This window comes from Anguilla rostrata, chromosome 2 (genome assembly GCF_018555375.3).
Source record: "Anguilla rostrata isolate EN2019 chromosome 2, ASM1855537v3, whole genome shotgun sequence".
Taxonomy (NCBI): Eukaryota; Metazoa; Chordata; class Actinopteri; order Anguilliformes; family Anguillidae; genus Anguilla; species Anguilla rostrata.
The window spans coordinates 74,007,386-74,023,375 of record NC_057934.1 but is presented as its reverse complement, the minus strand read 5'-3'; the positions used below and the strand labels follow the sequence as shown (position 1 = coordinate 74,023,375).

At 49.4% G+C, this 15,990-nt stretch overlaps 1 protein-coding gene and 1 long non-coding RNA gene across 24 annotated transcripts in view; one reads left to right on the top strand and one right to left on the bottom strand.

Annotated features, from left to right (window-relative positions):
- The window catches only part of kif19 (kinesin family member 19), a 43,862-nt gene that overhangs the window by 22,322 nt on the left and 5,550 nt on the right, over window positions 1-15,990 (top strand). For all 23 annotated transcript variants that reach the window (XR_010328587.1, XR_010328585.1, XR_010328581.1 and 20 more), the window contains exons 7-18: window positions 145-339; window positions 2,434-2,580; window positions 3,132-3,254; window positions 5,155-5,317; window positions 6,100-6,274; window positions 7,426-7,621; window positions 10,268-10,538; window positions 11,924-12,045; window positions 13,823-13,932; window positions 14,054-14,159; window positions 15,018-15,126; window positions 15,472-15,905. Coding sequence is in view for 2 of the 23 variants with exons in the window: in XM_064324408.1 (XP_064180478.1) it covers window positions 145-339; window positions 2,434-2,580; window positions 3,132-3,254; window positions 5,155-5,317; window positions 6,100-6,274; window positions 7,426-7,621; window positions 10,268-10,538; window positions 11,924-12,045; window positions 13,823-13,932; window positions 14,054-14,159; window positions 15,018-15,126; window positions 15,472-15,905 (2,151 nt within the window). In the remaining 21 variants the exon portion in view is untranslated. The remainder of the gene's footprint in view (window positions 1-144; window positions 340-2,433; window positions 2,581-3,131; window positions 3,255-5,154; window positions 5,318-6,099; window positions 6,275-7,425; window positions 7,622-10,267; window positions 10,539-11,923; window positions 12,046-13,822; window positions 13,933-14,053; window positions 14,160-15,017; window positions 15,127-15,471; window positions 15,906-15,990) is intronic.
- LOC135249129 (uncharacterized) lies at window positions 11,971-12,936 on the bottom strand. Its single transcript, XR_010328596.1, has 3 exons — window positions 12,743-12,936; window positions 12,099-12,369; window positions 11,971-12,061 (listed from the first exon to the last, which is right to left on the bottom strand). It is a non-coding gene; the product is annotated as an uncharacterized LOC135249129 (long non-coding RNA).

The following is a 15,990-nucleotide window of genomic DNA, read 5'->3' as shown; positions in this document are numbered from 1 at the left end:
AGGAGGATGATGATGACGATTATGGTGATGATGACGACGATGGCCATGATGATGATAGCGATGATGATTGTGGTGGCGATGATGATGATTATGATGACGCTAATGACAGTGATAATGATGATTGTGGTGATGGTGATCTCTCAGATCATGGAGCTGCTGATGAAGGGGAATAAGCAGCGCACGCAGGAGCCCACAGCAGCCAATCAGACTTCTTCGCGCTCGCATGCGGTGCTGCAGGTGGCCGTGCGGCAGCAGAGTCGCTGCAGAGACGTGCTGCAGGAGGTCCGCTTCGCCCGCCTCTTCATGATCGACCTGGCCGGGTCTGAGCGTGCCTCACAGGTACAGGGTGTGTGTGTGTGTGCGTGTGGTGTGTGTGTGTGTGTGTGTGTGTGTGCGTGTGCGCGCGTGTGTGTGTGTGTGTGTGTGTGAATGCGTGTGTGTGTGCGTGTGTGTGTGCCTGTGTGTATGCGCGGGCGCGTGTGCGTGTGTGCGTGTGTGTGTGCCTGTGTGTGTATGCTCGCGTGTGTGTGCACATCCGTGAGTGTGTGTGTGAGTGTGCATGTGTGTGTGTGTGTGCGTGCGTGTGTGTTTCTGTGTGCGTGTGTGTGTATGCGCCTGTGTGCGTGTGTGTATGCATGTGTGTATGCGTGCGTGTGTGCGTGTGTGTGTATGCTCACACGTGTGTTTGTGTGTGCGTGCGTGTGTCTGTGTGCGTGTGTGTGTGTGTATGAGTGTGTGCATGAGTGTGTGTGTGTGTATGAGTGTTTGCATGAGTGTGTATTAACTGAACTTACCAGTAGCTACTCAGGTTATCATTGAAAAAGGCAACATTTTAACATATGAGAAGAAATCAATCACTGTAAGAGTAGCATCAGTCCCTGTCACCACGGAAACATTTTATGTCTCCCTGTGGAGTTTCCCAGCAGGCTCTGAACTGTGGAGTAAAAGGGAGCCTGTGCAGGGTTTTACCTGCAAGAGCAGGCGGTGTGTATGGGGCAAGAGCAGGTGGTGTGTATGGGGCAAGAGCAGGTGGTGTGTATGGGGCAAGAGCAGGTGGTGTGTATGGGGGAATGGCAGGTGGTGTGTATGGGGCAAGAGCAGGTGGTGTGTATGGGGCAAGAGCAGGTGGTGTGTATGGGGCAAGGACAGGCGGTGTGTATGGGGCAAGAGCAGGTGGTGTGTATGGGGCAAGAGCAAGTGGTGTGTATGGGGCAATGGCAGGTGGTGTGTATGGGGCAAGAGCAGGTGGTGTGTATGGGGCAAGGGCAGGTGGTGTGTATGGGGCAAGAGCAGGTGGTGTGTATGGGGCAAGAGCAGGTGGTGTGTATGGGGCAAGAGCAGGTGGTGTGTATGGGGCAAGGGCAGGTGGTGTGTATGGGGCAATGGCAAGTGGTGTGTATAGGGCAAGAGCAGGTGGTGTGTATGGGGCAAGAGCAGGCGGTGTGTATGGGGCAAGAGCAGGTGGTGTGTATGGGGCAAGGGCAGGTGGTGTGTATGGGGCAATGGCAAGTGGTGTGTATAGGGCAAGAGCAGGTGGTGTGTATGGGGCAAGAGCAGGCGGTGTGTATGGGGTAAGGGCAGGTGGTGTGTATGGGGCAAGAGCAGGTGGTGTGTATGGGGCAAGAGCAGGTGGTGTGTATGGGGCAAGAGCAGGTGGTGTGTATGGGGCGAGGCAGCGCTGCCATGTGTAGATCTTATTTCCAGGTGCACTGAACAGCGCGTTTGCCTGTGGACAGTGCTGTCGTGTTTTCCGGGACAGCGCTTATTTTCCATGGAAACGGCTGAAAAGCTTAACCAGCCCAGCCTGTTGCCACTATGGAGACAGGCCTGTTTGTGGGGTCTCTGGGGGAGGAGCCTCGGGGTGCATTTGCTTATGCCTGTGTGAGAACAGGGATGTGTGCCGTCTGTTAATTCAGACACAGAGGAGAATTGAACACAATTCAAATGGGCATGCTAAACTGGACTACGGCACCATCTGCTGGCCAACAGCCATCATTTCAGCCTTTGTCCAGCCATACGAAGTCTAAACTCTTCTCCTCACCTGCTGACTCTGGTATATGGTCCGAAAGACATCTTCCTGATTGGTTTTCCGTGTTCTTACATTCTGTTACACCATGGATACTCAAATCTGGCCCTTGAATCAAAATCCAGCATAGATTTTCTTTTCTCCCAGGTAACTAACTGAAAAATTAGTGTTACTGATTGGCCAGGTTGTCTTCACACCTGACTCCTAGGTAAAGGGCAGGTGGAAAACCAGCAGTTCTCAGCCCTGAAGGACTGAGATTGGAGTCACAGGCACTTGCAGTTTTTAGTCCTGCTCAGTGACAGTGAGTTCACTCTCTTTTTCACTCTCAAACTCTCTCTGCCCCCTGTCTCTCTCTCCCTCTCCATCTCTCCTTCTCTCCCCTCTCACTTTCTCTCCCCCTCTCTCAGACACAGAACAGGGGTCAGAGGTTAAAGGAAGGGGCGCACATTAATCGCAGTCTCCTGGCTCTAGGGAACTGCATAAACGCCCTGAGTGAGAAGAATGGGAACAAATATGTCAACTACAGAGACAGCAAGCTGACACGCCTGCTCAAGGTATACACACCTGCTTGTGGAACACACACCTGCTCACAGTATGCACGCCTGCTGAAGGTACACACACCTGCTCATGGAACACACACCTGCTCAAGGTACACACACCTGCTCACAGTATGCACGCCTGCTGAAGGTACACACACCTGCTCATGGAACACACACCTGCTCAAGGTACACACACCTGCTCACAGTATGCACACCTGCTCATGGAACACACACCTGCTCACAGTATGCACGCCTGCTGAAGGTACACACACCTGTTCATGGAACACACACCTGCACAAGGTACACACACCTGCTCACAGTACACACACCTGCTCCAGGTATACGCACATAAAGACACAGCTAGCGGACACCTTCTCCCCCCCCTTCTTGGGTGCAAAAATAAGTAAAGAGTAAAGAGAGAACCAAAAAGATTTTGTTTGATTGACTGATTGATGTGGAGACTCCTCCCACTGTAGGTTGTCTGCAGCAGGTTCCCAGGTGTGGTTTTCCATGTTGTGTTCCAGCACATTCCTCAGATTCCCTCCTACCTCCTCTTTGATTGGCAGGACTCTTTGGGCGGGAACAGCCGTACAGTGATGATCGCACACATTAGCCCCGCCTCTTTGGCGTTTGAGGAGTCACGGAACACGCTGACCTACGCTGACCGTGCCAAGAGTATCCGCACACGGGTGAGCCTGGCCCCCCTTTCTCTAATTTTGGTATGATCCAGTGACTGGAACTGTGGTGGGCAAGGGGATACCAGTGTCTAATTCATAGGCATATCTCATTATACAGTTGTTACTCAGTGTAGCATAGTGGTTAAAGGTCTGGGTGTGTTACTCAGTGTAGCATAGCGCTAAAGGCTCTGGGCTTGTTACTCAGTGTAGCATAGCGCTAAAGGCTCTGGGCTTGTTACTCAGTGTAGCATAGCGCTAAAGGCTCTGGGCTTGTTACTCAGTGTAGCATAGCGCTAAAGGCTCTGGGCTTGTTACTCAGTGTAGCATAGCGCTATAAAGGCTTCTGGGCTTGTTACTCAGTGTAGCATAGCGAGGCTGTATCAGGTAGCTGCTGGTTGGCTTGTTACTCAGTGTAGCATAGCGCTAAAGGCCTCTAGGTGCTGTGTTACTACCCGTGTAGCATAGCGCTAAAGGCTCTGGGCTTGTTACTCAGTGTAGCATAGCGTTAAGGCTTGGGCTTGTTACTCAGTGTAGCATACGGTTAAGGCCTGGGCTTGTTACTCAGTGTAGCATAGCGGTTAAGGCTGTGGGCTTGTTACTCAGTGTAGCATAGCGGTTAAGGCTGTGGGCTTGTTACTCAGTGTAGCATAGCGCTAAAGGCTCTGGGCTTGTTACTCAGTGTAGCATAGCGCTAAAGGCTCTGCCTACTTTTCTCAGTGTAGCATAGCACTAAAGGCTCTGCCTACTTTACTCAGTGTAGCATAGCGCTAAAGGCTCTGGGCTTGTTACTCAGTGTAGCATAGCGCTAAAGGCTCTGGGCTTGTTACTCAGTGTAGCATAGCGCTAAAGGCTCTGGGCTTGTTACTCAGTGTAGCATAGCGCTAAAGGCTCTGGGCTTGTTACTCAGTGTAGCATAGCGCTAACTACTCTAGCAGCTAAAGGCTCTGGGCTTGTTACTCAGTGTAGTATAGCGCTAAAGGCTCTGGGCTTAGTTACTCAGTGTAGCATAGCGGTGTTATAGTGCATCAGCCTGGTCTTGTTACTCAGTGTAGCATAGCGCTAAAGGCTCTGGCTTGTTCTCGTGTACTAGCGCTAAGGCTTGGCTTACTCAGTGTAGCATAGCGGTTAAGGCTCTGGGCTTGTTACTCAGTGTAGCATAGCGCTAAAGGCTCTGGGCTTGTTACTCAGTGTAGCATAGCGCTAAAGGCTCTAGGTTGTACTCAGTGTAGCATAGCGCTAAGGCTCTGGTTGTTATCAGTGTAGCATAGCGCTAAAGGCTCTGGGGTTATTACTCAGTGTAGCATAGCGCTAAAGGCTCTGGGCTTGTTACTCAGTGTAGCATAGCGGTTAAGGCTCTGGGGTTATTACTCAGTGTAGCATAGCGGTTAAGGCTCTGGTCTTGTTACTCAGTGTAGCATAGCGGTTAAGGCTCTGGGGTAATTACTCAGTGTAGCATAGCGGTTAAGGCTCTGGGGTTATCACTCAGTGTAGCATAGCGGTTAAAGGTCTGGGTGTGTTACTCAGTGTAGCATAGCGGTTAAGGCTCTGGGGTTATTACTCAGTGTAGCATAATGGTTAAGGCTCTGGGGTAATTACTCAGTGTAGCACAGTGGTTAAGGCTCTGGGGTTATTACTCAGTGTAGCATAGCGGTTAAGGCTCTGGGGTTATTACTCAGTGTAGCATAGCGGTTAAGGCTCTGGGGTTATTACTCAGTGTAGCACAGCGGTTAAGGCTCTGTGAGTGTGCTCTAAAGTTAAAGTGAAAAGTGATTATGTGGCTGTCTGTGTGTGTGTTTGTACCTTATTGAACCTGTGTTTTGTAATTGTCCAATGACCATGATATGTACTTTTGTACGTCGCTTTGGATCACAATGTCTTTAAATAAATGTAATGTTTGTGTGCCTGTGTGTAGGTGAAGAAGAACCTGTTGAATGTGTCGTACCACATCGCTCAGTACACCAGCATCATCGCTGACTTGCGCAGTGAGATTCAACGGCTCAAAAACAAGATTTCTGAGCAGGCTGACCGGCAGACCAGCAGCAGCACTGAGCACGCTGACATTCGCCATGTACAGGGTACCGCAATACACGCAATCTGCACACATCCTAAACAAACGTGACGTACACTACACACATAATAATGACCTGAAGTAAGCAACAATCTAGATTATCATGTTGTAGTATAAAATAGTCTAGATCAGGGGTCTTATGCTTCAGTCCTGAAGGGCCGCAGTGTCTGCAGGTTTAACTCCAGTCCTGGAGGGCGGCAGTGTCTGCTGGTTTAACTCCAGTCATGGACGGCCGCAGTTTCTGCAGGTTTAACTCCAGTCCTGGAGGGCTGCAGTTTTTGTAGGTTTAACTCCAATCCTGTAGGGTGGCAGTGTTTGCTGGTTTAACTCCAGTCCTGGAGGGCCGCAGTTTTTGCAGGTTTAACTCCAGTTCTGGAGGGCGGCAGTGTCTGCTGGTTTAACTCCAGTCCTGGAGGGCCGCAGTGTCTGCCGGTTGAATTCATTTAATTAAAAAGTGAATGAAAAATGATCATATGGCAGTGCTTCATTAGCTGTTAGGTATGCAGACATTGGCAGAGGGCTGACGGGATTGGCTGATGGGATGGGCAGAGGGCTGATGGGATTGGTTGATGGGATGGGCAGAAGGCTGATGGGATTGGCTGAGAGGAGGGCTGATGGGATTGGCTGACGGGAGGGCTGATGGGATTGGCTGATGGGATGGGCTGATGGGATTGGCTGATGTGATGGGCAGGGGGCTGATGGGATTTGCTGATGGGATGGGCAGAAGGCTGATGGGATTGGCTGATGGGATGGACAGAGGGCTGATGGAATACCGTTTCGCCGCTCTAGCCCAGGTGCAGGCACACACATCGCTCCAGAGCCGTGAGGAGATGGACCAGCTCAGGGAGCAGCTGATCCAAGCCTTCCGTCAGCAGATGGAGATCCGCAAAACTCTGGTGGAGCTGGAGAACTGCAGCATGGAGATCCAGAGCGACACATCCAAACACCTACTCACCATCACAGAGTAAGTGCTGCATACTGTTCACCAACACACACCTGCTCACCATCACAGAGTGAGTGCTGCACACTGTTCACAATCACACCTGCACACCAACACACATCTGCTCACTATCACACACCTGCTCACCATCACAGAGTGAGTGCTGCATACTGTTCACCAACACACACCTACTCACCATCACACACCTGCTCACCTGCTCACCATCACACACCTGCTCACCATCACAGAGTAAATGCTGTATACCGTTCACCAGCACACACCTACTCACCATCACACACCTGCTCACTATCACACACCTGCTCACCTGCTCACCATCACAGAGTGAGTGCTGCATACTGTTCACCAACACGCACCTACTCACCATCACACACCTGCTCACCTGCTCACCATCACACACCTGCTCACCATCACAGAGTGAGTGCTGCATACCTGCTCACCATCACACACCTGCTCACCTGCTCACCATCACAGTGCTGCATACCTGCTCACATCACACACCTGCTCACCAACACACATCTGCTCACCATCACACACTTGCTCACCATCACAGTGCTGCACACCTGCTCACCATCACATATCTGCTCAAAAACACACCCCTGCTCACCATGACACAACTGCTCACCAACACACATCTGCTCAACATCACACACTTGCTCACCATCACAGTGCTGCACACCTGCTCACCATCACACACCTGCTCAACAACACACACCTGCTCACTGTCACAGTGCTGCACACCTCATCATTACACCCCTGCTCACCATCACAGACTGAGCTCTATATAAGTTATGTAATTATTGTAGAACTAGGTTTGTGTAAGTGATCTGATTATTGTAAAACTGTCTCTGTATGAGGGATGTGATTGCTGTAAATCTAGCTATGTGTGAGGGATGTGATTACTGTAAATCTAGCTCTGTATGAGGGATGTGATTACTGTAAATCTAGCTCTGTATGAGGGATGTGATGACTATAAATCTAGCTCTGTATGAGGGATGTGATTACTGTAAATCCAGCTCTGTATGAGAGATGTGATGACTGTAAATCTAGCTCTGTATGAGGGATGTGATTACTATAAATCTAGCTCTGTATGAGAGATGTGAATGTAGTTCCCTCAGGCCATTGAGTTGGTGTTTTTGGTGTTTTTGTGGCTGCAGCTGGGAGCAGGAGCAGAGCCGCAGGGCCTGTAAGTGGCAGGCAGAGCGGCGCAAAGAAAGCGCCAATAAGGACGAGAGCGAGGACTGCGAGTCGCCGGAAACGCCGCCCGACACCGCCGAGACAGAGGAGGTGACCCGCGCCCGCCACAGCCTGGTCACGCTCATGGGAGAACAGAAGAGAATCCAGAAAAAGAAGGTACAAGCACACACACACGCACACACGCACACGCACACACACACATGCACACACACACACGCACACGCACATACAAACACGCACACACACGCACACACGCACACACACACGCACACACACGCACACGTGCACACACACACATGCACACACACACGCACACGCACATACACACACGCACACACGCACAACACACACGCACACACACAGGCACTCACACACACACACAGACGCTCGCGCACACACATACACACACACACAGACACATGCACATACAATACACTCACACGCACGCACACTCACATGCACACAAACACACACACACGCACATGCACACACAGAGACACACACGCACACACATACACATACACATACGCACACACACACACGTGCGTGTGCGCACACGCACACGCACACGCACACACACACATGCACACACACACACGCACCGACACATACAACACGCACACACACACGCACACACAACACACACACAGCACACACACAGCACGTCTACAACAACACATGCAACACACAACACGCACAGCAACATACACACACGCACACACACGCACACACGCACACACGCACATACACACACGCACACACACACACACACACACACGCACGCGCACACACATACACACACACACACACACACACATGCACATACACATACACTCACACGCACGCACACTCACATGCACACAAACACACACACGCACATGCACACACAGACACACACACGCACACACATACACATACACATACGCACACACACACACGTGCGCGCGCGCACACGCACACGCACACACGCACAAACACACCCATACGCACACATACACGCACACACATGCATGCTCAGACACATACGCACACATGCACACACACACACACACACACATACACACACACACACTACATTACATTTATTTGGCGGACGCTTTTATTACATTACATTACATTACATTCATTTGGCAGACGCTTTTATCCAAAGCGACGTACAAGAAGTGCATTTTCATGATCGTAGACAACTGCTGAACACGGGTTCAGTAAGGTACAGTTACTTATTTTGTACAGCTATTACTAGCCGAGAACAATGAACACTATCCTGGTCTAACATCTGCAAAGCCAAACTAGGCAGAAGATTAAGCTAGAGTATTAGGACAAATACAATTTACCAAGAAGTGCAGGGATGGGGCAACATGTAACAAGTGACAGGAAAAAGGGTTTTTTATTTATTTTTTTATTTTATTTATTTTTTTTAAAAATATATATATACACAGCATGGTGGTGGTTATTCTAGGTATAGTCTGAAGAGATGAGTCTTCAGGCCACGGCGGAAGATGGATAGTGAGGGGGAGGTTCGGAGAGGGACGGGGAGTTCGTTCCACCACTGGGGAGCTAGGGTGGAGAAGCTCTGTGATCCCTTTGGGCGGGTGGGAGGGGTTACAAGACACCCTGCTGCCGCAGAGCGGAGTGGTCGAGCAGGCACATAGAATTGAGTCATGTCCTGCAAGTAGATGGGGGCTGTCTTGTTGGCAGCAGTGTAGGCAAGGGTCAGGGCTTTGAATCGGATCCTGGCAGCGACCGGTAGCCAGTGAAGTGATCGCAGCAGAGGAGTGACGTGGGAGAATTTGGGGAGGTTGTAGATGAGCCGGGCAGCGGCATTCTGAATCATCTGTAGTGGCTGTATGGCACAAGCTGGCAGGTTTGCAAGGAGAGAGTTGCAGTAATCAAGGCGAGAGGTCACCGTAGCCTGGACGAGCAGCTGGGTGGAGTGCGTCGTCAGGTATGGTCGAATCCTCCTGATGTTGTATAGGAGGAATCTGCAGGACCTTGATGTTGCCTTGATGTGCTCCTTGAGGTCCAGTTGGTCATCCAGGACTACCCCCAGGCTCTTGGCAGAGTGAGAGGCAGTCACTGTGGTGCCATCAACCGTGATTGAGAGTTCACGAAGCAAGGAGGTCTTGTACGGGAAGAAGAGCAGCTCAGTTTTGTTGAGGTTGAGCTTCAGATGGTGGCTGGCCATCCAGGTGGAGATGTCAGCCAGGCAGGAAGAGATCTTATCATTGACCAGTGTGGCCGAGGGGGGGAAAGAAAAGAAGAGTTGTGTGTCATCTGCATAACAATGATAGGAAAAACCATGTGAATTAATGACTGAACCAAGAGATCTGGTGTATAAGGAGAACAGCAGAGGACCCAGTACAGATCCCTGCGGCACTCCCGTAACAAGTGGATGAGAAGCAGAGGCAGACCCCTTCCAGGTGACCTGGTAGGTACCTCACTTTTATCCAAAGTGAGGTACGATGAGTGCATACCAAAGGTCGTTGGCTACAAAACACAGGTTCGATGAGGTACAATACTCATTGCCTGCGCGCCCGGTGTTACATTACATTACAGGCATTTAGCAGACGCTCTTATCCAGAGCGACTTACACAACTTTTACATAGCATTTTACATTGTATCCATTTATACAGCTGGATATATACTGAAGCAATTTCGGTTAAGTACCTTGCTCAAGGGTACAACGGCAGTGTCCTACCCGGGAATCGAACCTGCGACCTTTCGGTTACAAGTCTAGTTCCCTACCCACTGTGCTACACTCCGTCAGTGTGGTGTGGTGCTGTTTCTCCCCCTGTGCTGCAGGTGGTGCTGGAGCGGCAGTTCAGGGAGCTGAGGGAGGGGGCACGGAGGCTGGAGGAGCTGCTGCCTCGCCGGGTGAGCTCAGACGAGCAGCGGGAGGTGCTGGGGCTGCTCTGCAAGGTGCACGAGCTGGAGATCGAGAACGCAGAGATGCAGTCCCACACCCTGCTCAAGGACAACCTCATCCGCCAGAAGAACTATGTGGTGCAGAGATTTGAGCAGCACAGGCACCTGTGTGATGAGATCATTCAGCAGCAGAGGCAGTTCATCAATGGTAAACACCATGCACTGCACACACACGCACTACACACATACCCATACACACATACACTCGCACACACTCACACACACACTTACACACACAGACCCATGCACACATACCCACACACACCCACACCAACACACATACACTCGCACACACTCACACACACATACCCTCACACACACACACACACACACACACACATTTTAATTCTTTATTTAGGTCCACATTTATAAAATACATCATAAGGGCCCAAATATATTTCAGTTGCTGTCTGATGTCCTTCACTTGAGTAGCAGAAAGCATACCAGTAGGGATAAAGCAAACAAAATGCAGGTTAGACATTTGCATCTCAATTGCACCGACAGGAAACATTATGGGTACAAGAAACATCTTCTCCTCCATATACCGCGACTGCCTATAATGGAGGAAACTGAGCAATATTTTGCTAGTTGCTTTGCTCTCCATTTTGCCAGCCCCATTATCGTTACACACACTTACACACACATACCCACACACGCACTACAAACACACACCCACCCACACACACACACACTACAAACACACACACACACACTCGCACACACTCACACACACACCGACCGCTACATGCCTAACCTTAACCCTAACCTTAACCTAATTGTAACCCTAACCCTAACCCTAAGTCCTAACCTTAAAACAGCCTCTTGACCTTGTGGGGACCGGCAAAAGATCCCCACAAAGCATAATTTTCTATAATCTTTCTATCCTTGTGGGCACACACACAATGCACATACACACAAACACACTACACACAGACGATCACACACACACACACTACACATGCACACACACAAGCAAGCACACTATGCACACATAATACACACACACAAACCACACACACACATCAAACACATGCTCACACACCTGCACACACTACACACACACACAATGCACATGCACACGCACACACACACACTAGACACACATACACACAAACACACTACACACACACGCACACACATACACACTACACGCACACGCACACACACACAATGCACATGCACACACACTACACTGAAAGTACGCCCCCCATAGACAATATTTATTCATATTCATATTTATTTGTGCAATACCTATAATTATTCTGTGCAATACTGGTATTTATTGTGAGCTGTATGTAGAGTTTTTATTATTCCTTTTTTATCTTTTATATTTTTATTACCTTGTTTTTATCTTGTATATTTGAGCTCCGCTCAGGCAGTGCGCCTGAATTTTGTTGTACACACCAGTACAATGACAATAAAGAAATTCTATTCTATTCTATTCCACACACACACACTAGACACACATACACACAAACACGCACACACTACTCACTATACATTTGATTGTAAGGTTGATGTGGTGTTGTGCAGACCACAAGTTGCTGGTGCCACAGAGGCTGCAGCAGCTCTATGAGATGTACTGCAGGGAGCCCGATTACAGAAGCATTGACAGAGCTGTGGCCCTGGACAAGGTCTCCATCTGCACCCTCAGAGTGAGCCCGGTTACACCTGTTACACCTGTTACACCTATTTACGCCTGTTACACCTACTCACACCTGTTACACCAGTTACACCTATGTACATCAGTTACACCTGTTACACCTACTCACACCTGTTACACCTGTTACACCAGTTACACCTATTTATGCCTGTTACACCTACCCACACCTGTTATACCAGTTACACCTATTTACACCTGTTACACCTATGTACATCAGTTACACCTGTTACACCTATTTACACCTGTTACACCTACTCACACCTGTTACACCAGTTACACCTACTCACACCAGTTACACCTGTTACACCAGTTACACCTATGTACGCCTGTTACACCTATGTACATCAGTTACACCTGTTACACCTACGCACACCTGTTACACCTGTGTACACCAGTTACACCTATTTACGCCTGTTACACCTACTCACACCTGTTTACACCTGTGTACACCTGTTACACCTACTCACATCTGTTGCACCTACTCACACCTGTTTACTGTTATGCCTGTTACACCTGCTACTCCTATTTACACCTGTTATGCCTGTTATACCTGCTACTCCTATTTACACCTGTTATGCCTGTTACACCTGCTACACCTATTTAAACCCATTACGCCTATTTATACATGTTGTGCCTGTTACACCTATTTACACCTGTTATGCTGCAATGCCTGTTACACCTATTTACACTTGTTACACTTATATTCACCTGTTATGCCTTTTACACCTATTTACACCTGTTACACCTGTTATAGCAATTTACCCGTTACACCTGTATATGTCTGTGATACCTGTTTATGCCTGTTACACCTATTTATACCTGTTTCACTTGTTTATGACTGTTACACCTTTCAATGCCTGTTACACCTGTTACTGCCTTAACACCTGTTTATACCTGTTTGTACTTGTTACACCCCAAACTGTTAGACTTGTTTATACCTGTTACACCCCAAACTGTTATACTTGTTTATACCTGTTACACCCCAAACACCTGTTTACACCCATTTACGCCTGTTACACTACAAACACCTTGGTATCTTTGTGTACAGCTATTACACCTGTTTAAACCTGGTTCCACCCAGTTACAGTTTACATCTGCTTAGTCCCAATTACACCATTTTACACATTATTCAGAATAACCACACACACACGCACGCAGACATACACACAAATGCATACAGACATACACATATCGACTCACAAATACTGTATATACACCTACGCACACACAAACACACATACACACACCCTCTCTCTCTCTCTTTCTCTCTTTCATAAACACACATACACCCTCTCATAAACACACACACACACACTCTCTCTCTCTTTCTGCCTCACACACACACACGCCCTCTCATAAACACCCACACATACACACATTCTCTCTCTCTCTCTAACACACACACACACACACACACACACACACAAACACCACACACAAAGACACACACACACACACACACTCTCTCGTAAACACACACACTCTTTCTCGTAAACGCACACACACACTCTTTCTCGTAAACGCACACACACTGTCTCTCGTAAACGCACACACACTCTCTGTTACGCACGCAGACACACATTGTCTCTCTCTCTCATAAACACACACACACACACACACTGTCTCTCGTAAACACACACACACTATACACACACACACTCACACGCATAAACACGCATACACACGCACACACACTCTCTCTCTCGTAAACACACACACGCTGGCAGATACAGCGCAGTTCTCTGGCTAAGCTGATGGTGCCGCTGCAGGATTTGGAGTCTGACCAGGAGAGCGTGCGCACGCTGGGTTCTGATCCCCAGGCTGGCCACAGCACGACCAGGAGACACACCCTGCCCCCCATCCTGGCCCCGCCCGAGGGGTGAGACACGTCTTCCTTTTACAGTGCAGACATTCTACTCATGCTTTTAGACAAAGCAGCTTGTGCAAGGTCAGGAGGCTGCTGCTCTTCTGATTGGCTCTGACACCCTCCCTCCCCACAGCGATAGTAACCGGGTGTTTAAGAACAGTCCCCACCCCCGGCGGCTCAGACACACAGCAGTCATGACCCCACCCCCTATCCGCATCAATGGCCTAGGCAGCCAAGAGGTGAGAGTCCAAATGAGTACTTATCTGTGCAGTGCTACAGTAGCAAGAGTATTACAATAAACAGTGCTACAGTAGCAAGAGTGTTACAGTAACACAGTGCTACAGTAGGGTGTCACAGTAAAACAGTGCTACAGTAGTGTGTCACAGTAAAACAGCACTACAGTAGAGTGTTACAGTAAGACAGTGCTACAGTAGAGTGTTACAGTAAAACAGCACTAAAACAGTAAAACAGCACTACAGTAGAGTGTTACAGTTAAACAGCACTACAGTAGAGTGTTACAGTAACACAGTGCTACAGTAGGGTGTTATAGTAAAACAGTGCTACAGTAGAGTGTTACAGTAAAACAGTGCTACTGTGGAGTGTTACAGTAAAACAGTGCTACAGTAGAGTGTTACAATAAAACAGTGCTACAGTAGTGTTACAGTAAAACAGTGCTACTGTAGAGTGTTACATTAAAACAGTGCTACAGTAGTAAGAGTGTCACAGTAAAACAGCACTACAGTAGAGTGTTACAGTAAAACAGTGCTACAGTAGAGTGTTACAGTAAAACAGTGCTACTGTAGAGTGTTACAGTAAAACAGCGCTACAGTAGGGTGTTACAGTAAAACAGCACTACAGTAGAGTGTTACAGTAAAACAGTGCTACAGCAGAGTGTTACATTAAAACAGTGCTACAGTAGAGTGTTACAGTAAAACAGCACTACAGTAGAGTGTTACAGTAAAACAGCACTACAGTAGAGTGTTACAGTAAAACAGTGCTACAGTAGACTAGTCGATATTTTATTGAAGTTTGATAATTACCACAGTTGCACCAGTGCAAGTAAGGTGGCTTCTCCTGCACCTCTGTGTCCCTATCAGGGGAGCAGTCTCAGGTATAGCCACCTGAGCCACAGTGTGAGCAGCCACCTGGACTCTTCCCCAGAGAGCAGCAGTGAAACTGGAGCCGACGCCCTGCTTACATGCCGAGGTTAGAGCTCCACCCCTCGCCCTCTTCTCCAATAAACAGGCTTCACGCTTATTACATAATATCAGAACCTGGAAACACACATACACCACACGCACACACAAAATAATCAACAAACACTCTCTCACACTCACTCACTCACTCTCTCATACACACACACGTATGCTCCCTCACTCACACTCTCTCTCTCACACACACACACACTCACACACTCTCTCTCTCTCTCACACACACACACACACTCTCTCTCTCTCACACACACACACACTCACACACTCTCTCTCTCTCTCTCTCTCTCTCACACACACACACACACACACACACACACACTCTCTCTCTCACACACAGAGCGGCAGCAGATTCTGAGGGGAGTGAAGAACATTGCGGTAAAAGCAGCTCGCCGGCGGTCCAGGGCCCGGGGGGCCGACACTTTGCAGCTGGCCCCGCCCCTGTCCCCGCCCACCTCACCACTCCCTCCTAGCAAGCAGAAGAGCAGCCTGTCCCTCAGCGAGTCCACGCCCTCCAGAGGCCCCGCCCAGCACCCTGCCCCTCCCCGCGCCGGCCTGCCCAGCCCTCGGCTGCACCATGCAGCCTCTGATGACAACCTGTCCAGCAGCACTGCTGATGGCCCCGCCCTGCAGGGCACCTGGACACGCCCCCGACTCCGCCTGCCCGTGCCCAGCTTGGGCAGGGACGTCCCCGGGGGTGCGCTGAAGGAGCAGGACTTCCAGGCTCGCCGCCGCAAACGCAGGTCCCGCTCTTTCGAGGTTACAGGGCAAGCGGTGAGTCCCCACGATGCCTATTACACCTGAGAGAGAGTGTGTGTGTGTGTGTACGTGTGTGTGTGTGTGAGTGAGAGTGTGTGTG